Raw genomic sequence first — 22,969 nt, 5'->3', positions numbered from 1 at the left:
ATTTTAGGTGCACAGAAATTATAGGCCACAAACTAACGAGACGTGCCTATCCATTTCTCCGATGTGCAGAATAGAACCCAAATCACAAGTCTCGTACTAGCAAAAAAACCAAGGGTGACTCTTAACATGAAGGCGTGAGGGAGAGAGAAGTAATGAAGTTTAAGAATAATTAAAGTGCTTGAGGAGTTAAAGAACGAAAAACAAAGAACAAAGAAAATTTACAACCCAGGAACAGGCTCTTTGGCCCTCCAAGCCTGAGCCGATCCAAATCCACTGTCTAAACCTATCACCCAATTCCTAAGGATCTGTATCCCTCCGCTCCCCAGACGCAGCTTAAGTGAATCTACCATGCCTCCCTCTACTACCTCTGCTGGCTACGCATTCCTGGTACACACCACCCTCTATGTAAAGTACTTTCTGCATATATCCCCCTTAAACCTTTCTCCTCTCACCTTGAAAGCGTGACCTCTCATTATTGAATTCCTGACCTTTGGAAAAAGCTTGTCTCTATCCACCCTGTCTATACCCTTCATGATTTTGGAGACCTCAATCAGGTCCCCCCCTCGATCCCTTGTTTTCTAATGAAAACAATCCTAACCTACTCAACCTCTCTTCAAGGATAGCACCTTCCATACCAGGTAACATCCTGGTAGATGGCAAAATGCCATTGTTGCTGTCAATCCCACAGAAGCTATCAGTTACAGAACTCTGGCTGTATCTCCCACCACCTAAATGCTGTTGCCGCCACCTCCAACATCTTTATTCCTGCCAACACACAATGGCTGACACAAACACAGGGAATGCTGAAGGTCTACAACGTCTGCGCAGAGAGAAACAGAGGTCAATTTCAAGTCCGATACAACTCTTCTACAGAACCATCAAGAGCTGCCTATTGCTCACGGCTCTGGATTCACCATCATTGTCCATGTTTACACATCCTTCCGTATCATTTCCCAATTTACTCCTACAATCATCTGGGTACTGAAAGTCTCAAATAGGTTGAAATCACACATTGGAGAATCAGCACTACATTTATTGAGCCCGAACTCAAACTCTGAACATGACGCTGTACAAGATATTATTTATTTTTCTAGCTTATATTAAGAAGAAATTTAATGTTAACTATGACCTTAGTTCTTTATTTTTCTACTTATTCTATTAAGGTGTTGCTTAACTTTTTAAACTTTATTTCTTTTACTACTTTGTACCTAATTTTTTGTACCTAGGTATCTTTATGGTGCTATGTGTGGCGCTATGTGTAGTCATATTATACACTTTTCATTTACTCCCGTACTTCTGTTCTTGAGTACACATGACGATAAAATCTAAATCTATATATAAAGATACGTTAAGATCAATATTTGATACGCCTCAACTCTATTGCTGAGTAGTGCCATGTATTCTAATTATATTTTTGTTTGTTAACGGTCTGCAGGTACAAGCAGAGAAACCAAGTCATACAAACTTAGAAATAATATCAGTCACAGAGGATGAGCTGCCTACAATTGAACTTCCCCACACCGCGCAAAGAATCCCCAACATTCTTGAAGCAAAGGTATTGCCAGTTGAGGCAGGTAATGAGCTTATTCTTCTGTCTCTGTTCGTGTGAATTTTAGCTTGACTTTAGTCATTTTTTTTCAGAAGGTTACATTGCAGAATAAAAGTAGAAAGGGGCTGTTTGCAGCAAATTGTTTCCCTCACATAACACACTTCTGAAAGACATGAATCGTTCATCTTTTGAACAGCCCACTCGTTCCCACCTTCAGTAATTGGCCATCTTGCAGCTAATTACTTAACCCTCAAACAAAACAATGACCAACCTCACCACCAGGAAAAGGGTAGCAGATGAACAGGAATAACACTGCATCCAATTTCAACTTCCCCTCTGAATAATACGCCACTCTGACTTGGAGAAATAATGGTAATGTCTTAGCATGTGTGAGTCAGAGGCCTGATGTTATGGACCAGGCCAGACTTCCTCAAAACATTTTAAGAAGGTAGCCCAGAGCTTAACTTGTTCTCATTTTAAAGGTAGGTGAAAAATTCATGTTCCAGAAGTGATGCAGCTGGTAAACCACGCGGCTTTACGCAAAACAGAATTTATTTACACACTATGGTTGAAACATGAACAAAAGAAAATAGAATTTAGAATAACAACTATTTGGAAATACAACCAACTCAAAATCTCAACTTAGCAAAGGAGCTGTTCCAATACCTGCAACATCCCAAAAACGCACCCTTTGGTAACTGGTAAATTCAAACTCAGGTTCTTACAGGAAGGAGAAATTGCAGAGGGAAGAGTCAGACAAGAAACATCTGCTGAAGCAGGAACCTTCCTTCACTGTAGCTGTTTCTCTAGGTCCACAGCGGTTTTCTGACTGCTTGCTAAAGCAAACCAAACTGGAAAAAAACCTGAACTGGGAGAACTGGCCACTCCCCTGCTATTGTACAGCTGTGTTTAAAAAAAAGCCTAATGACTTCCTCTGATTGTTGACTTATGCAGTGTCTGTTAGCCATTTCAGCACCACTGCCTTTACAACCCCTCTTGAAAAATACCAAGGACAAAATAACCTTGTTAAGGGGCAGAATGGTCACACTGAGCTAATCCTCTGGGCCATGGGCTCAAATCCCACCATGGCAACAGATAGAATTTAACTACAATAAAGAAATGGAATATAATGCACATTTCAGTCACAGTGACCATGAACTTATAATTGGTTGTTATAAATATCCATCAGGATCACTAACGTCCTTCAGGACTACTGGCCTGTTTGGTCTGGTCCATATCTGACTCCATATCAACAATAATGTGATTGACTCTGAACCGACCCTGAAATGGTCCAGCAAACCATTCCATACACAAGCGATAAATATCGTTATCTTCAATGATGGAAAAGCCCAGCACATCGGTGCAAAATATAAGGTTGAAACATTTGCAGTAATCTTCAGCCAGAAATGCCAAGTGGATGATCCATCTTGACCTTCTCCACTGGTTCTCAGCATCACAGATACCAGTTTTCAGCCAACTTGATTACTCCATGTGATAGCAAGATATGGTTGGAGGCACTGGATTGTCAACGTTCTGGCCCCTGACAACATTTCAGCAATAGCACTGAAGACTTGTGCTCCAGGACTTGCTGCTCCCCTAGCCAAGCTGCTCCAGTACATTTACAACACAGCATCCACCCAGCTTGTGGAAAATTGTCCAGGTATGTCCAGTACACAAAAAGCAAGACAAATCCAACCCAGTCAATTACCTTCCAATCAGTCTACTCTCGATCATCAGTAAAGTGATGGAAGGTGTCCTCAACAGTGCTATCAAGCAGCACCTGCTTAGCAGTAACCTGCTCAGTGATGCCCAGTTTGGGTCCCACCAGGGTCACTCAGCTCCTGATCTCATTAGAGCCTTGGTTTAAATATGAACAAAAGAGCTGAATTCCAGAAGGGAGGTGAGAGTGACAGCCCTTGACATCAAGGCAACTGTCGATTGAGTCCTAGCAAAACTGGAATTAATGGGTACCAGGGGGCAAGTTCTCCACTAATTGAGTCAAATTTGATATATATGAAGATGCTCGTGGTTGCTGGAGGTCAGTAATCTCAGCTCCAGGACAGCTCTGCAGGAGTTCCTCAGGGTAGTGCCCTAGGCCCAACCATCTTCAGCCGCTTCATCAATGACCATCCCTCCATCTTAAGGTCAGAAGTGGGAATGTTCACTGATGATTGCACAATATTCAGCACCATTCGCAATTCCTCAGATACTGATGCAGAGCACGTTCAAATGCAACAAGATTTGGACAATATCCAGGTTTGGGCTGACGAGTGGCAAATAACATTTGTGCTACACAAATTCCAGGCTATGGCCATCACCAATAACAGACAATCCAACTTTGTCATTCAATATTGTTACCATCACTGAATTCCCCAATATCAGCATCCCAGAGGTTACCATTGACCATAAAATCAATTAGACTCAACATATAAACATAGTGGCTACAAGGGCAGGTCAGAGGCTAGGAACACTGTGGCATGTAACTCACCTCCTGACTCCCTAAAGCATGTCCACCATCTACAAGGCACAAATCAGGAGTGTGATGGAATACTCCCCACTTGCCTGGATGGGTGCAGCTCCAACAACACTCTAGAGGCTTAACACCATCCAGGACAAAGCAACTCGCTTGATTTGCACCACATCCACAAATATCCCTCACAACAGTAGCAGTAGTGTGTGCTATCTACAAGATGCACCACAGAAATTCACCAAAGGTCCTCAGTAAACACTTTTCAAACCCATAACCACTTCCATCTCGAAGGGCAAGGACATGGTTACACCACCACTTGTGAGTTCCCCTCCAAGCCACTTATCATCCTGACTTGAAAATAAATCATCACTGGGTCAAAATCCTGGAATTCCCTCCCTCATGGCATTGTGGGTCAACCCACAGCAGGTGGACTGCAGCAGTTCAAGAAGGTAGCCCACTACCACCTTCTCAAGGGCAGCTAGGGACTGGCAAATACTGGCCAGCCAGCAACATCTACACCACAGGAAATAAGAAAGATAAAAATTAAAGATGGGAAAGAAATATTGGCCTTGCCAGCCACACACACACACACATCTTATGAAAATATAACTTGAAAAGAAAATAGATGTACTGTCATCCATCCGTTGTCAGGAGGTAACGCTGATTTAGCTGGACAGCTGGTCTGTACTGCAGAGGGACACCAACAGCATGGGTCTAATTCTCACATTAGCTGAGGTTACCCTGAAGGACTCTCCTTCTCAACCTCTCCCTTCACTTGAGGCTTGGTGACCCTCAGATTAAATCATGGCAATCCTTTCTCTCTAGGGAGAGCCTTATGGTCTGGTAAGAATATGACAACTTTGCCTTTATTTTAGAGTCTTCCACAGGAACGGCACTCCTCACCACAGAGTCAAGTTCCTTTGTTCACATTCCTTAATTTGTCAGTCAAACATATTTTTCAATATCAATAGTGGAGTGGGGGGGAGGGGTTGGTGTAGGAAAGGATGAGTGATCCATGGAAACCCAGGTTAAATCATTCATTCGATTGCACTTTTGATTTATTTATTGTCATAGGGTTGCAAAATTCAATGAGACATGTTGTATCATGATGCCACCCTCCAGTGTCATCTTAAAACACAGAAAAATAAACCAAAACACAGCATATAAAAGCAGAAAATTAAAGAAATAAAGTTCAGTTTAACAGACCTTCTTGTTAAGTGCTCAGCCATAGACCTGGAGTGGCGAGCCAGGACAATTCGAAAGCCCTTTGACAGAAATGGGAGACCATTAATGTTGAGGTGATAGACATACAGATATAGTCAAGTGCCTTTAAGTTGGGTAGCACGGTGACTCAGTAGCTAACACTGCTGCCTCACAGCACCAGAGACCTGGGTTTGATTCCTGCCTTGGGCAACTGTCTGTACAGAGTTTGCACATTCTCTCTGTGTCTTTGTGGGTTTCCTCTGACAGTCCAAAGATGTGCAGGTCAGGTGAATTGGCCATGTTAAATTGCCCATAGCATTAGATACATTAGTCAGAGGGGAATGGGTCTAGATGAGTTACTCTTCGGAGGGTCAGTGTGGACTTGTTGGGCCAGAGGGCCTGTTTCCACACTGTAGGGAATCTAATTTTTAAAAAATCTAATCTTGGAGCTAGTTCCAAATAAGACTATTGGGTGATCAAAAGCTTAATGCTTTTTAAACACCTTTTTTAAAGGTTAAGAGGTCGAGGTAGAAGATATTCATGGGCTTTGAGCACTGATAACTAGTAAGGTCCCTGTGGTGCAGTGGTTTGTGCCCCATCTCTGAGCCAGAAGGTGTGGGTTCAAGTCTCACCTGCTTCTGAATTAAAGGTGATAATTAAATAAAATGCAATATTCTGATTGCTTAACTGTTCCTGAACTTTTCAGGAAACCAGGACATAACCTCTTCGAAGTGCCATATTCTGACATCAAAGAAGTTCCTGATTTTGGTGGCAGTGGGTCTAATTGGTGCAGTGTTAGTTACAATTGCTATCTCTGTGGGTGGTGAGTACAATGGACACATTTTTTAGCTTTTGAGCTGTTCACTTTTGGTGCTCTCTTCAGAATTGAAAGTATGCTTTTCTTTCTTCTTGTTTTGATTCTCTTTATAAGTTTGGAGTTTGAGTTTGGAGGTGGGTTGGGGGGAGAAATGTCCAACAATACTATCTGTTCATGAAGTCTTTGCAATAATGTGTGCACTATTATTCTGTTGATTCCTTGAGTGAGATGGCTAAGGGCATTTTGTTTATCTGGCTCAGCGAACTGCAAACCACACAAAACAGTAAAGCATGTCATAGGTTATGAAGCAGACATTACAGCAGCTCACAGATTTCTCTGAGTGAAACTTGCAAATCCGCAGGAGAATAACTGACAGAGAGAGTCACAACATTGTATCCGTGCAACATATGGAGTCCTTAAAGGTGAATTCTCTCAAATGCAAGGGACACATATGACACACTGTGACATTTTTCACTTAAGAAATTCAACCAAAGCTCAATCTGTTTTCTCAAGTGGACATAAAATATAGATTAGAACATAGAACATAGAACATAGAACAATACAGCACAGAACAGGCCCTTCAGCCCACGATGTTGTGCCGAACTTCTATCCTAGATTAAGCACCCATCCATGTACCTATCCAAATGCCGCTTAAAGGTCGCCAATGATTCTGACTCTACCACTCCCACAGGCAGCGCATTCCATGCCCCCACCACTCTCTGGGTGAAGAACCCACCCCTGACATCTCCCCTATTCCTTCCACCCTTCACCTTAAATTTATGTCCCCTTGTAACACTCTGTTGTACCCGGGGAAAAAGTTTCTGACTGACTGTCTACTCTATCTATTCCCCTGATCATCTTATAAACCTCTATCAAGTCACCCCTCATCCTTCGCCGTTCCAACGAGAAAAGGCCGAGAACTCTCAACCTATCCTCGTACGACCTATTCTCCATTCCAGGCAACATCCTGGTAAATCTTCTCTGCACCCTCTCCAAAGCTTCCACATCTTTCCTAAAGTGAGGCGACCAGAACTGCACACAGTACTCCAAATGTGGCCTAACCAAAGTCCTGTACAGCTGCAACATCACTTCACGACTCTTGAATTCAATCCCTCTGCTTATGAACAATAATACTCCATAGGCCTTCTTACAAACTCTATCCACCTGAGTGGCAACTTTCAAAGATCTATGTACATAGACGCCCTCTGTTCCTCCACCTGACTAAGAACCCTACCATCAACCCTGTATTCCGCATTCTTATTTGTTCTTCCAAAATGGACAACCTCACACTTGACAGTGTTGAACTCCATCTGCCACTCCTCAGCCCATCTCTGCATTGTTCCACACTGTTAGATTACTAATCTAACTGTTACTAACAGTGTGGAAACAGGCCCTTTGGCCCAACAAGTCCACACCGACCCGTCACCCACCCATATCCCTACATGACCTCTTTTTACCTAACACTACGGGCAATTTAGCATGGCCAATTCACCTGACCTGCACATCTTTGGACTGTGGGAGGAAACCGGAGCACCCGGAGGAAACCCACGCAGACACAGGGAGAATGTGCAAACTCCACACAGTCAGTCGCCTGAGTCGGGAATTGAACCCGGGTCTCTGGCGCTGTGAGGCAGCAGTGCTAACCACTGTGCCACCGTGCCGCCCACTATGAATACAATGAATACAAAATATGAAATATCCTTTCAGCCCAAATGGACTTCAGTGGTTCACGAAGGCAGATTGCTACCACTTTTGCAGGGCAGTTAGGAGTAAGCAACAAATGATGCCGACCCAGTGATGCCCACATCCTGTAAATAAATAATCAGAGTAACTGGCAGAACAGTCATTTAATTTTCCAGTTGTGTTCTAGATAATATTTCCCCCCAAAAGAACAGCATCAAATAGGCTCCCACATTCCTACTGCAGGAAGTTGCTGTGTGCAAATTGGTTGTCATTTTTTCTTATATTACAATAGTAACTGCACTTCACAGAATACTTCATTGTCTGGGAATTTCTTTGCCATGTCCTGTGAGAATAAAAGGAGCTATACGTAAACGCTCATTCTTTTCTCACTTTGAAAGACTGAATCTTGAGCAGGAATCCCTGAATCATTCCATTGCACCTTGGGCAGGAAGTCTGCGGGAATGCATTCATCATTTCTCAGGGGTTTGCACAAATTTTGTGTCAAGGTCAGAGCCAACAATCCAGAAAACCAACGTGCAATGTCAAACCTGAATTTCCTCATCAGAGTAGATGATTGTTGCCTTGTTCCAGCACTGCCTACCCAGGCTGGTTGCTTGTTTCCTAACTCCCTGTTATCGCAACTATGCATAAGTTGCTAGGAGCATACGATCTTACGCATAGAATCTTATATTTTTCAACCACTTGAAGAAGGAGCAGTGCTCCGAAAGCTAGTGCTTCCGAATAATGCTAGTGTCATCTGAATTGGCCTATAACCTGATGTTGTGTGACAATAGCTCAGATGGAAGAAATGGCTCATTAGCTCTTTCCCTTGCCCTGGACTCCAATTGATGTCTCCTTTACACGTGAACGGAAGTTTTATTTTAAAATATCTCCACACAGAGATGTTTCTTTCTGAAATCCATTTGAATGTCTCCTTCTAGACTGAAGATACTGTCCAATTGAAGGCTTCATTTATTCCTGTATGGGTTTATATTGACACATGCTGTTGTTATGTTGAATTTCACAGCAGATACCTCAGACCATTCAGACCATCATGGAGTTGAGGGGGGGTGCGGGGGTCGGGGGGGGGAGGTGAAAGGAAAGACCAGTAACTTAGAAATGATATAACTGGCTCAAACTCATCTTGAAGAGCTGAAAATAGACTGGCTTAGACAAGCGTTATCATTTCCAAATATGAATGGATTTTTACTGATAGAGTCATAGAGATGTACAGCATGGAAACAGACCCTTCGGTCCAAGCCGTCCATGCCGACCAGCTATCCCAACCCAATCTAGTCCCACCTGCCAGCACCCGGCCCATATCCCTCCAAACCCTTCCTATTCATATACCCATCTAAATACCTCCTAAATGTTGCAATTGTACCAGCCTCCACCACATCCTCTGGCAGCTCATTCCATACATATACCACCCTCTGCGTGAAAAAGTTTTCCTTCTGGGATGGAAGTGGGAATGAGGACACAATTACCTTAGAACAGACATGAATAAAATAATGAAGGGAATGGGTGGTGCCTATTCAAATGAGATTCCTCAGTCAAATCTTATGCTAGTTGTCAGGATGTATTCCTCTTCATAGAGAATCAGCACTTTCTGGGTCAGTTAACCAAAAGAATGCAGAGAGAAGAGATTTCCTGTAACCTTTCAATTCCAGAGGCAGCTCATACATATATTGAGGTCTTCCCTTGAAATCATGTCTCAGAATGGATGACACTGTGATCCAGTTGTTCATTCAGCTGCTCAGACTTCGTCAACTTATTTGATGAGTCAGGTTTTCTCACAAGGTTGACCTTCACTGTAGACTTCAAGCAGCCCAGCGGCAAGAGAAAGCCATCAGGATGGTTCCATAAAGCAGTGTCAGCCCCATCAGACGGGCCAGCTACTCTGAAGCATTAACAGCCCCACCAGGAGACACTGCCAAAGGAGTTAAGGACATTGTGGATGACACAGAAATTAGGGGAGCTGCAGACAGTGAGGAGAATTGCCAGGGGATACAGCAGGACGTAGATAGGCTGGACACTTCATCTGAGAAATGGTAGATGGAGTTTAATCCAGACAAATGCCTGGTGATGCATTTTGGGGAATCTAATGCAGGAAGGAAGTATACAGTAAATGGTAGACCTTTAGAAGTATCAATATATAGAGGGATCTAGGCATATACAGTTCCCTGAAAGTGGCAGTCAAAAGACATATGGCATGCTTGGTTTCATCAGTCAGGGCATAGAGTATAAAAATTGACAACTTATGTTGTAGCTGTATAGATCTTTAGATTGGCCACATTTGGAATATTGCATACAGTTCTGGTCATCACGCTACCAGAAGGATGCAGAGGCCTTGGAGACAGTACAGAAAAGGTTTACCAGGAGGTAAATCTGGTTTGGAGGGTATTAGCTATGAGGAGAGACGAGACACACTTGGGTTCCTTTGATCATCAGAGACTGAGGGGGACCTGATAGAAGTTTACAAAATTATGAGAGGCAAGGATAGAATGGATAGTGAGAGTCTTTTATCCAGGGTGGAAAGGTCAATTACTGGGGGATGTAGGCTGAAGGTGAATGGGGGAAAGTTTAAAATAAATGTGAGAGGCAAATTGTTTACTCAGAGAATGGTAAGTGCCTGGAATACATTGCCAAAGGAGGTGGTGGAGGCAGGTACAATGGCAACGTTTAAGAGGAATCTTGACAGATAGATGAAAAGGCGGGGGATAATGGGATACCAACTGCGTGGATGCAATAGGTTTTTAGTTTAGAAAGTCCTCAGGTGTTGGCAGAGTCTTGGTGGGCTGAAAGGCCTGTTCTTGTGCCGGACTGTTCTTTGACATTTGACCTCAAGTGCACCTCAAACCAGAGGTCATCCCTTAAAGGCAAACTTCAGAATGGGTCAGGGGGACTGACCCCCACCTGCTGGGGAAACAGCACCGGCTAGCGCTGGGGGTGGACGGGTGGGAATGTCTTGCTGTCCACTCAATGAGGTATGGAACCTTGGATCTAAAGGACATGCTCCCCTCCTTCTCCTCAGCCTCCCTGTTGACCGCAGAGGACAGGGTGGTCACCTCTGTAAGGCTGGAGGGCACCCCATGTGAAGGAGGGATGGATAGAGAGATTGAAGAGGAGGTTGCAGGGAGATGGTATGGATGGTTTAGAATTGTCCATCAGCAAAGCAATTGACTCCATGTTGCATTTGGGAAATATATCTGTGGGGTGAAAGTAGTTACCTGTTCACTGAAATGGATAGTTACTAAATGAACTCTAAACTGAATTTAATTATTGCCATAGCAATATGTGTAAAGAGGCCACACTCACAATATGAATTATATCACACGAGGTTGTGAGGGAAACATTGGTAAAGTGTATGGCACGAAGAGGCAAGCTAACACAATACAGAGTCTGGAACTTTGTAAGAATTTAACCTCTTGCCTCTTACATGTTACTTAAAGTTCACAGAACGGCAGTTAAATCCCAGAGGTTTCGACAGTGTGTCTTTAAAGAAGCAGCAATAGTTGAGAAATCAGGTGAAAGAATTATAGGCTCCCAAGGGGACAGACGGACAACATTCAGTCCATCTCTTTAGAGGATTGACCCAGTTCTTTCTCCAAATTCCTGTAATTGGTTTTTCCCTTTGCAAACACTTATCCAATTCCATACAGTCAGTTCTGCTATAACACACATTTCTTTATTGCGAATTGGCTATAACACGATCAAAAAATTTAGACCATTATTTGCAGAACACAAACTTTCCTCACCTGTATTAGCTGGAACACGATTCCTGTCCCATTGGCTTAAATGGTGTGGATATTGCGCCATTTTCTTAAAACGCAAGATCACATGGGAACAGAACTGTCCCGTTATATCATACTGTATTGAGAATTACTATTGGATTGGTTTCTATCATCCTATCAGTCAGTGCACAGAGTCACAACAATTCACTGTTTAAAGCTAAAATTTCTCCATTCTTTTGCCTGTTACCATAGAGCCATGTCTTTTAGTCATTGATCTTTCTGCTATTTGAAGCAATTGTCCCTTATTTATCAAAAGCATGAATTACTTTGAACATCTTTATCACTCAACCTCTTAACTTGCTCTGCTCTAAAGGAAAAAAACTCACAGCTCTCTAGCCTGTCCACTCATTCATCCATTTCGCATCTTTGTTCAGGCACCTTCCCCAAACTGTAGCACCCATGATTGATTACAACTCTGTAGCTGAGCGTAAACCAGTAGCTCCATAATGGGTTAGAACAGCCTAAAACAAACACAGAGAATACTGGAGAAACTCAGCAGGTCTGACAGTGTCTGTGGAGAAAGAAACATGGTTAATGCTTTGAGTCCACCATGAGTCTTTTTCAGAACCAATTACAGAAAGACTTCATTACCTTAGCACTTAAGTGTTCAAATTGCAAAGTCTAGAATCCAGTGTATCTTTCTCACAGTCTTCAAAGCATCCATAATAATGCCCCTGAACTAGCAATTCAGAACCTTAGATCAATGCTCTGGGGATATGGGTTCACATCTCACAGCAGCAGATGGAGAAATGTAATGTCAATAAAATCCGGAATGAACAGCTGATCTAATATCACCAATGTAACCATTGTGCATTGTGCATGTCATAGAAACTTACTTGGTTCACTAATGCTTTTCTACCTGGTCTCTCAGAGGGAAAGGTCAGCTTGAAAAGAAGGCAGTAATATGTAGAAATGAATGCACTGGTCATACTGGAGCACTGTTCTGAAGTATACAAAACACGTCAGACCAGATTGTGTCATTGGCAAGTTTTATTTGTTTGGTCTACTGGTCTGGCCTAAGTATGATTCCAGACTGTTACGGACCAGGCCAGACCCTTCGAAACATTTCAAGAAGGCAGCCCAGACCCTCATCGCGCTAGCTGTTTTAAGCAAGTATAATGTGGATATTCTAGGAGAAATGCCACTGATCAACCCACTTAGCTTTAAACAAAACAAAATTTATTTACAAGATTACTGAATAAAACACAAACAAAAGAGAATAGAATACCAAATAACTTAAGCTATCTGAAAACCCAACAGGTGATCCCTACTTAATGTGCTGTTCCCAGGACTTGCACCAATTCCCATAAGCACCCCTTGGTACAAAAGGGAAAATCAAACACAGGGTCTTACAGGAGAGAGGGCAAAGAGGAATCATCCTGAATCTGCTTCTTTGGTTCCAGCAACTTTAACAACACTACAGCTAAAAGCCAAACCAAACCAGACAAGAGCTGAGCTGGGAGAACTGGCCACTCCCCTTTCATTGTACAAGTTTTCCTGCTTACAAAAAACTTGAAAGCGTATTGCCTGAGGCAGTATCTGTTAGCAATAACTAAATTGGTCATAAAACCCTTCATCTTAGACTTTTCGGAGCCTTTGTCTTTTGCAATCTCTCTGGAAAAAAAACCAACAAAAATATAACTTTATTAAAGGTGCAGCTTTGTCAAACTGCCCTCTGAGCAATTAGGTTTGGCAATAAATGTTGACCCAGCCAGTGACACATGCATCCCCATCAACAAGAAAAAAAATGCTTGTTTCAATACTTTGAAGGTTTTCATACACACACCTCCCCAAGGCCTCGCTGTTCTTGCTCCCTCTGTAGAGCTGTATCATGCTGTTTGTGTTGTCTCTACTCATTCTTCTGACCAAAATGTGGAACTTCCCAGATCTCTTCTTTAGCTTTCATCTGCCATGTGTGTACGCATTTAATCAGTCTGGGTTCTCCTGAAATCTACATTCGTTGAGTTTTGTTTACCATGTGCTTCAAGTTCTACAACCTTCCAAATTGTAGTGTAGGTCAGTAATATATGTTAAAAAGAGAGTAAACCAATTAGAAACACAGGGAGAACCAATGTATATTTACCTCCAACCTGGACAAGAATTATTCAGCATTACTTTTCACTACTTGGCCAATTTTGTATCCATGCCGTTAACAGCCTTTAAAATCTCCAGGCTTTAATTTTGCTAAGATGTATGTCGCGTGATACTTTCTTGATCTCCTTTTGAAACTGTATAACCACCATAATTCCTTTTTCATTATTTTGTGAATGATCTCAAATTATCTCGGCAAATGTGATTTGCTGATTGTCACCATTTAGCTCAGAATTTTCAAGTATCAATTTCTGGTTTCCTGCAATATTGTGCAGATATATTTGCCTTAGAGGTGGAACAGCAAAGATTCACACACTTCATTCCTGGAATGAGATGACTGTCCTATGATGAGAAACTGAGAAAGTTTTCCCATTATCTTCTGGGATCATGAGAAATTGGCACCATGTAGAGCTTAAACTCAACTAAAAGAAAATCTGGAATTGAAAGCTATTCTCAGTAATAGCAACCATAGAATATTAATTATTGTGAAATAATTATGTTGGTGTAAAAATCCTTTTGGTTCAATAATGTCCTTTAGGAAGAAAATGTACCATCCTTAGCTGGTCTGGCCTACATGTGAATCCAGACCAGAACAATATGTTTGATTCTGTACCCTAACTTCTTACAATGATCTTGGGTCAGCAAAAAAAAAGAAAGCACTCACAATGAATAAGATTATAGGAGAAAGTGAGGACTGCAGATGCTGGAGATCAGAGCTGAAAATGTGTTGCTGGAAAAGCACAGCAGGTCAGGCAGCATCCAAGGAGCAGGAGAATCGACATTTCGGGCATGAGCCCTTCTTCAGGAATGAGAAGGGTGTCCAGCAGGCTAAGATAAAAGGTAGGGAGGAGGGACTAGGGGGAGGGGCGTTGGAAATGCGATAGGTGGAAGGAGGTCAAGGTGAGGGTGATAGGCCGGAGTGGGGGTGGGGGCGGAGAGGTCAGGAAGAAGATTGCAGCTTCGAGGGGAAAGTGCAATCTTCTTCCTGACCTCTCCGCCCCCACCCCCTCTCCGGCCTATCACCCTCATCTTGACCTCCTTCCACCTATCGCATTTCCAACGCCCCTCCCCCAAGTCCCTCCTCCCTACCTTTTACCTTAGCCTGCTGGACACACTTTCCTCATTCCTGAAGAAGGGCTCATGCCCGAAATGTCGATTCTCCTGCTCCTTGGATGCTGCCTGACCTGCTGCGCTTTTCCAGCAACACATTTTCAGCTATGAGTAAGATTATACTCAACCTTAAGATTGTTAGCTTACAAAACCTTACAAAAGCTTACAATCACATATGTAGCTTGTCATTACTGCATTGTTCAGACCCTCATGATTTTCCTTTTATTTTCCCTCCTTTTGGTTTGGAGTTCTGAGTTACATTTGAGAACTAAATATTGAACTGTGGATGGCAGATTGTAGCAGAGAATAGAAGACAGATGTTAGCTCTTAGGAACTAGCCTGGAAAGATAATGAGGTTAACTATCGCTATAACAATATTTTAGGTAAGACCATAAAACCATAAGACATAGGAGCAGAATTAGATATTTCAACACATTGAATCTGCTCAACTATTCAATAATGGCTGATAGGTTTCTCAATCCCATTCTCCTACCTTCTCTTTGTAATCCTTGATTCCCTTACTAAACAAGAACCTAACTATCTCTGTCTTAAACCCACTCAGTGACTTGGTCTCCATCAAGCATGATCCAGAGTCCTCAACCGCTCCTCATATTGACATGCTCTTCATCCTCGAGATTAAACTAGTAAAATCTCCTCTGGTCCAAATCCAATATCAACTCACCCTTCTTTGGATACGTGGCCCAAAATTGCTCACAATATTCTAAGTGTGGTCCCTTTGTGCTTCAGATCTCTGAAGCCTTTCCCTGTTTGAAAAATAACCTATGCTTGTATCCTTCCGAACAAAGTGCACAACCTTAAACTTTCCCACATCATATTCCATGTTGCACATTTTGCCCGTCTCCTAGCCTGTCCTAGTCTCTCTGCAGCCTCCCCACTTCCACAGCACTACCTGTCCATTCACCAATCTTTATGTCATCTGCAAACTTAGCAACAATGACCTCAATTCATTTGTCCAGATTGTTAACATATATACAGTGTGGTCCCAACACTGTAGAAGTGTAGAACTCCACTGGTTACCAGCTGCTATCCTGTAAAAGACCCCTTCATCCCCACTCTCTGCTTTCTGCCAGTCAGCCAATCCTCTATCCATGTCAGCACTTATTCCCTAACACCATGGGCTCTTATCTTTTTCAGCAGCCTCCTGTGCAGCATCTTTTCAAAGGCCTTTTGGAAATCCAAATAGATCACATCCACTGACTCTCCTTTGTCTCACTTGCTCATTATCTCCTCAATGAATTCTAACAGATTTATCAGGTCTGATCTCCCCTTAATGAGGCCGCACTGACTCAATTCCATCTTACCATAAGATTACTCCGTAATTGGGCGGCACGGTGGCACAGTGGTTAGCACTGCTGCCTCATAGCGCCAGACACCCGGGTTCAGTTCCCGCCTCAGGCGACTGACTGTGTGGAGTTTGCACGTTCTCCACGTGTCTGCGTGGGTTTCCTCCGGGTGCTCCGGTTTCCTCCCACAGTCCAAAAAAATGTGCAGGTCAGGTGAGTTGGCCATGCTAAATTGCCCGTAGTGTTAGGTAAGGGGTAAATGTAGGGGCATGAGTGGGTTGCGCTTCGGCGGGTCAGTGTGGACTTGTTGGGCCGAAGGGCCTGTTTCCACACTGTAATGTAATGTGATCTAATCTTATCCTTAATAATAATGAACCAGCACTAAGATATCATGCTCAGGGATTGCTGGCTCCTTGGATGTTGAATTGGTCAATGAAGGGAGAATTAGTTCGGGATAGTCAACCACAGATAATGTTGAAAACAGAAGAGACATCAGAGGATGAACTGGCTCTGACTGGGGCTTTTGAGCAGGACAGAGTTTTTTCCTTATTCATTTACATCACTGGCTAGACCCACATTTATTACCTATCCCTAATTGCCCAAAAGGCAGTTGAGAGTCAACCACATTGTAGTGGATCTGGAGTCATATGTAGGCCAGACAAGGTAAGGGTAGCATTTTTCTTCCCTAAAGGACGTCAGTGAACTAGATGGGTGTTTCCTGACAATTGGCAATGGTTTCATGATCATCCTTGGACTCTTAATTCTAATTTTGTATTCGACTTAAACTTCACCATCCATATTAGCGAGATTCAAATTCAGGTCCTTAGAACATTACCTGGATTTCCAAATTAATGCATCAGAAATGTTGATTTTCCTACTCCTTGGATGCTGCCTGATCTTCTGTGCTTTTCCAGCACCACTGTAATCTTGATTCTAATCTCCAGCACCTTCAGTACCCACTTCTGCCTTCTGGATTAATAACCTAGTGATAAAGCCACAAGGCCAACAGCTCTCCCTACTGTTTAAACTGCATGACTGGGCTTTTCTGGTCTCTAAAGTTATTCTCTAGTTATTGATTTGTTGAAAATTCTGAGAAAAGTCTATAAGAAATAAGGAAATGTCTCGGAAGTCTGGGGAAGCTGTTTGCATTGACTGGTGATTTTGAAATTCAAACAACATACAATCCTAATACCTGTAATACAACTGATCAGATTTCATGAAGGCTTCATATTCATCACTGAAATGGTTATTGAACTGACAATTTCCAGTTCCTTTATTATTTTGATATGTATGCCTTAACTGTGTCTGTCTCTCTGGCTATGTATGAGTGGGGTTTGGTAGTCAAAGAGGATTGTGTTAAGATCATGGATATTAATTAGATTGCCTTGTTTATTTGTGATCAGCTAAAATTACATTATTAACGATAAATTGTTAATTTTTGTTTAAGTTATAAACTTGTTGTCAAGGATCAGTTATAAGACCATAAGACATAGGAGCAGAAATTAGGCCATTCAATCATAGCTGATAAGTTTCTCAACTCCACTCTCCACCTTCTCCCCATAACCTTTAATAGTCTTAACAATCAAGAACCCATCTATCTCAGTCTTAAATATACTCAATGACCTGGTCTCCACAGCCTTCTGTGGCAGTGAATTCCATAGATTCACCACTCTCAGGCTAAAGAAGTTTCTCCTTACCTCTGTTCTAAAAAGGTCTTCCCTTTACGCTAAGGTTGTGCCCTCAGGTCCTAGTCTCTCTTGTTAATGGAAATATCTTCCCAATGTCCATTCTCTCCAAGCCTTTCAGTATTCTGTAAGTTTCAATTAGATCCCCTCTTATTCTTCTAAACGCCACTGAGTATAGACCCAGAGTCCTCAAACATTCCTCATATGTTAAGCATCTCATTCCTGGGATTGTTCTTGTGAACCTCCTCTGGACCTTTTGAGATATGGGGCCCAAAATTGCTCACAATATTCTAAATGTAGTCTGACTAGATCCTTGTAAAACCTCAGAAATTCATCCCTGTTTGCATATGCTAGTCCTCTCGAAATAGACGCCAACATTGTATTTGCCTTCCTAACTACTGACTCAACCTGCAAGTGAACCTTAAGAGAATTCTGGACTAGAAACCCAAGTCCCTTTGCAGTTCAGATTTCTGAACTTTCCCCTTTTTAGAAACTAGCCTTTGCCTCTATTCTTTCTACCAAAGTGCATGAACTCACACTTCCCCACATTGTATTCCATTACTTGTAAATGCTGGTTAGGAACAATTGAGCAGTTTTGAGGATCATCAAATATTTTAATTTCACTATGTTGCAAATCCAGTGTTCGCAAGTTTGATTTGGTTTAGCTTACTATTCCTGGGTCGTAAAGATATTGATTGTCAGCCTGGAACGAGACATGACTGGTCCCAATCCTTCTTTACCTAACTGCAATGACCAAGCTCAGAAGATATCTGTTTTATCATGTCCCAGTCACATTATCACACATGTGGGTCTCAGGCATAGATTCACATAGGAGCGGCTGGATTACCTCACATTATACGTCTCTTTATCTTGGTGTGTCCATCAATATATTGAGAAAACTGCAACACTAAAGACAGTTCCTTACCTCTTCCCCTGCTGTTTACACAAAAGAACAACGGTGTAATTTACCCCAACATTCATGTTCCATCCATCCTTGACAGGGATTGAATGTGGCTCACAATTGCAGGCAGATTGTCGCCATTGTCTAATTGTTACTCATCTCCACATTAATCCTGAAGCAGGATTCAGCTAACACACTCCTTCAATGTAGGGAGGTGTACTGTTTCCTAACCTTCAATTCATAAATGCTTTCAACAGCAATTAGGGATGGTCAACAATGCTGGCCTTGTCAGTGATGCCCTTATCCCACCAATGAACAAAAAAAGTTAGAGAACAAGATATTTCTGAAAGGGCTTGACAGGGTCATTACTGAAAGCTTATTTCTGTCTGGCTGGGGAATCTACAATGTGGGGCACAGTCTCAAGACAAGAGGTGGTAATTTGTGACTGAAACAATGAGAGATTTTGTGACTCAAATGTGTGGGAACCTTTGGAATTCTCTGCCCCAGAGTATCATGGATGTTCTACCATTCACATTTGGGTAGACTGTTTTGTTTTCAACTTGCCCAAGAAAGGATGCAATTTGGGGAAAAGGCAGGAAAGTCCAATTAAAGCCAAGGATCAGTCATGATCATATTGAAGGGTGTTACAGGTTCGAGGGTGTTTTCCTCTCTTAACTTCTTAAGTTCTTATAGTACAAACAGTAAGTAGTTAATAAAATTAACATAGTGCTATTCAGAAGTAATGTTCTTCAATCATGAAGACACAGATTACACATTTGTGCTGTAATTTTCTATGTTCTATATCGAGGGTCGAAGGGCATGTACTGCACTGTAATGTTCTATAGTACAACCTTCAGTTTTGAAAGGGACATGAAATGAACAGAAAAGGATCTGCTTCCCTTTTAAACAGAGTCTGGATTAGAGTAGTGCTGGAAAAGCACAGCAGGTCAGGCAACATCCAAGAGCAGGAAAATCGACGTTTCCCTTTTAAACACAACATTCCATTTTCAATTCTACTGAAATGGTAATTGCTGCTAACTAACTGTAAATAGCTTTCTGCTGAACTGAATATGTTGTACACGTCTGAACGAATCGTACAGCATTATTTGGATTTGAATTGAACTGTCTGGCATCTCCCAAAACCTAAAATAAACTGCCTTCTTACATTATCATGTAAAATTGATCTAAGTCACTTTTTCCATGGGGAAAATGTGCTGGAAGCAAAAGCAGTTTAACCAACGTATAGGTCTGGAAGATCAATCCAACTTTTATTTTAAGTTTATTCTTTACACTGTGGCATTAACTGATAGAAGCTGAGAATAATCTTTCACTCATTAAAATTCTCTCAGTTACACACAGTTGCATTGGGAAGTTCCAGTGTCATACATCCTCGTCTTGTATATGGCACAAAGCTCGATGTGATGGTACTAAAGATTGTCCTTCTGGAGAAGATGAGCTGGGATGTGGTAAAGTAGTAAATTAAATTCTCAAAATGGTCTTTCCTGCATGTGTCAAATTTCGATGAAGAAATAATGGTGTGTTAATGCACGCATCAGCCGGTAGATTTGCATGACTAGAAGTTGCTAATCTCCACCTCCTCGGGGCAACTCGGGACAGACAATAAACACTGTCCTAACCAGCAATGCCTACATTTCACAAAGAAATAAACATAATCAAGGAATAACTTAATGATGTGAATTATGCAATGATTACTCTAGACAGAAGAAAGAATCAGCGAGTGTCATAGAGACATAGAGATGTACAGCACAGAAACAGCGGTCCAATTCATCCATGCCAACCAGATTTCCTAACCGAATCTAGTCCTATTTGCCAGCACTTTCCCCATATCCCTTTAAACCCTTCCGATTCATATATCCATCCAGTTGCCTTTTAAATGATGTAATTGTACCAGCCTCCACCAATTCCTCTGGCAACTCATTTCATACACGCCCACCTTCTGCGTGAAAAAGTTGCCCCCTTCGGTCCCTTTTAAATCTTTACCCTCTCACCCTAAACCTCTGCCCCTCTAGTTCTCAATTCCCTCACTCCATGGAAAAGACATTCGTTATTCACCCTATCCATGCCCCTCATGATTTTATAAACCTCTATAAGGTTACCCCTCAGCCTCCGACACTCCAGTGAAAACAGCCCCAGCCTATTCAGCCTCTCCCTATAGCTCAAATCCTCCAACCCTGACAACATCCTTGTACATCTTTTCTGGACTCTTTCAAGTTTCACAAAGTCCTTCCTGTAGGAGAGAGACCGGAATGGACATGATATTCTAAAAGTAGCCTAACCAATATCCTGTACAGCCAGTTAACACGTTGAAAGGTGTTGTCGAACAGAGAGACACATAGATCTTTGTAAGTTGCATCACATGTAGACATGTTGGTTAACAAGGTGTTTAGCACGCTTGCCTCCATTGCTCAGGCCATTGAATAGGGGAGTTGGGGTGTTATGTTGTGGATGTACAGGATGTTGGTGAGGTCACTATTGGAGTACTGCATGCAGTTCTGGTCACCCTGCTATAGGAAGGATATTATTAAATAGAAATGGTTTTCAAGAAAGTGTCTCAGATGGGAAATTTGGAATTATAAGGAGGGACTGGATAGGCTGGGACATTTTTTATTCGTACATAGGAGGTTGAGGGGTAACCTTGTAGAGGTTTATTAAATCATGAAGAGCATACATGAGGTGAATAACAAACATCTTTCCCTAATGTAGAGGACTTCAAAAGTAGAGGGCATATATTTAAGGCGACAGAAGAAAGATGTAAAAGGGACCTGAGAGGCATCATTTTCATACAGGGGGTGGTTCGTATGTGGAATGAAGTGTCAGAAGATGTGGTAGATGCAAATACAGTTTTGATATTTGGAAAGGTACATAAGTAGGTAGAGTTTAGAGGGATATGGGCCAAAGATTTGAATTCCTAAAGTGCAGAAAGAAGCCAGTCAGCCCATCAAGTCTGCACTAATCCTCCAAAGAGCATCCCCCCACCCCCCAGACCCAGCCCCTCCACCCATTCCCCATGGCTAACCCACCTAGCCTGCACATCCCTGGACACTACGTGGCAATTCAGCATAGCCAATCCCCCGAACCTGCACATCTTTGGACTGCAGGAGGAAATCCGTGCAAACCTGAGAAGAATATGCAAACTCCACCCAGACAGTCACCTGAGACTGAAATAGAACCTGAGTCCCTGGTGCTGTGAGGCCTGTCCTGTCCACTGAGCCACGGTGCTGCCCACAATCGATCCAATGAATTTTTGTGTTTTATTTCAGTGGGGGTTATTACTGCTGGAGAATGGAACATATTTGCAGTTTAAACAATGAGTGAGCCCGCTCACACGATAGATGAACAACAGTTCCCCGGGATCCTCTTACACCAGCTTGGGTTGAAGATCTTTGCAGGAGAACAGCTCCTGCCGATTGCTTATCCTGTTGGTTCAAGGTGTGGGGGGCGGGGTTTGGAGAATAATGCGGGCCAACTATAACCCTGCTGTCTTTCCTTCCCTCTGCTTGGGCTTTGTCAGTGCGGGTCAGTGGGAAGAGTTCAGTGGTGCAAATATACTCTGGTGGTACCTGGAGAACCGTGTGCTGGGATGGATGGAATGCTGTGCACGGAACAGCAGCTTGTAAGCAACTCGGATACAGCAGGTAAATTCAAGCTCATTCTTTCCTTTATATTTTTGATCTTCCCCTAGCTTTTCCTCCTCGGGACCGCAACACTCTTGACTGCTCCAGCGTCAGAGCTTCCATCATTCCGATCAGACCTGTCTCACCCAGGGACAGATCCCATGGGATGATTTCAACGAATAGTGTCTTGGCCAATATTTATCCTCAAACCAACTTTATTGAAGCAAATGATCTCATTGCTATTTGAATTGTTTCCTGAGTCAACCTTTTTAAGAGACATCATAACACACCTCTGGAGTAAATGGGACTTTAATCAATGTCTCCTGGCTCAGATGTGGAGGTGACGGTGTTAGACTGGGGCGACAAAGTCAGAAATCACACACCAGGTTATAGTTCCACAGGTTTGTTTGAAATCACAAGCTTTCGGAGCGCGGCTCCTTCACATGACGAAGGAACAGCGCTCCAAAAACTTATGGTTTCAAATAAACCTGTTGGACTATAGCCTGGTGAAATGTGACTTCTCACTTTGCTCTGGCTCAGAGGCAGAGACACTACCACAAGAGTCCCTACTGCTTGTTGGAGCTTGCATTATCAAATCACACTTCAACACAGCAGCGAACAGGACTGAGTTCACTGTGAAAAATTTGGGGAGGTGTTGAGTGGGTGAAGTGAAAACTCTGACAGCATATTTTGCGTTATTTCTCCTGCCAGGACAATACTCTGTGTG

At 42.5% G+C, this 22,969-nt stretch overlaps 1 protein-coding gene across 1 annotated transcript in view; it reads left to right on the top strand.

Annotated features, from left to right (window-relative positions):
- The window catches only part of LOC140485874 (transmembrane protease serine 3-like), a 60,458-nt gene that overhangs the window by 6,223 nt on the left and 31,266 nt on the right, over positions 1 to 22,969 (top strand). Inside the window, exons 2-5 of the mRNA XM_072584327.1 lie at positions 1,436 to 1,574; positions 5,929 to 6,045; positions 19,957 to 20,073; positions 22,140 to 22,263. Coding sequence (XP_072440428.1) covers positions 1,436 to 1,574; positions 5,929 to 6,045; positions 19,957 to 20,073; positions 22,140 to 22,263 — 497 coding nt within the window. The remainder of the gene's footprint in view (positions 1 to 1,435; positions 1,575 to 5,928; positions 6,046 to 19,956; positions 20,074 to 22,139; positions 22,264 to 22,969) is intronic.

The sequence above is a fragment of the Chiloscyllium punctatum genome, chromosome 15 (genome assembly GCF_047496795.1).
Source record: "Chiloscyllium punctatum isolate Juve2018m chromosome 15, sChiPun1.3, whole genome shotgun sequence".
Classification (NCBI taxonomy): Eukaryota; Metazoa; Chordata; class Chondrichthyes; order Orectolobiformes; family Hemiscylliidae; genus Chiloscyllium; species Chiloscyllium punctatum.
The sequence above is the reverse complement of the archived record's forward strand: the minus strand, read 5'-3'. Positions and strand labels throughout refer to the sequence as shown.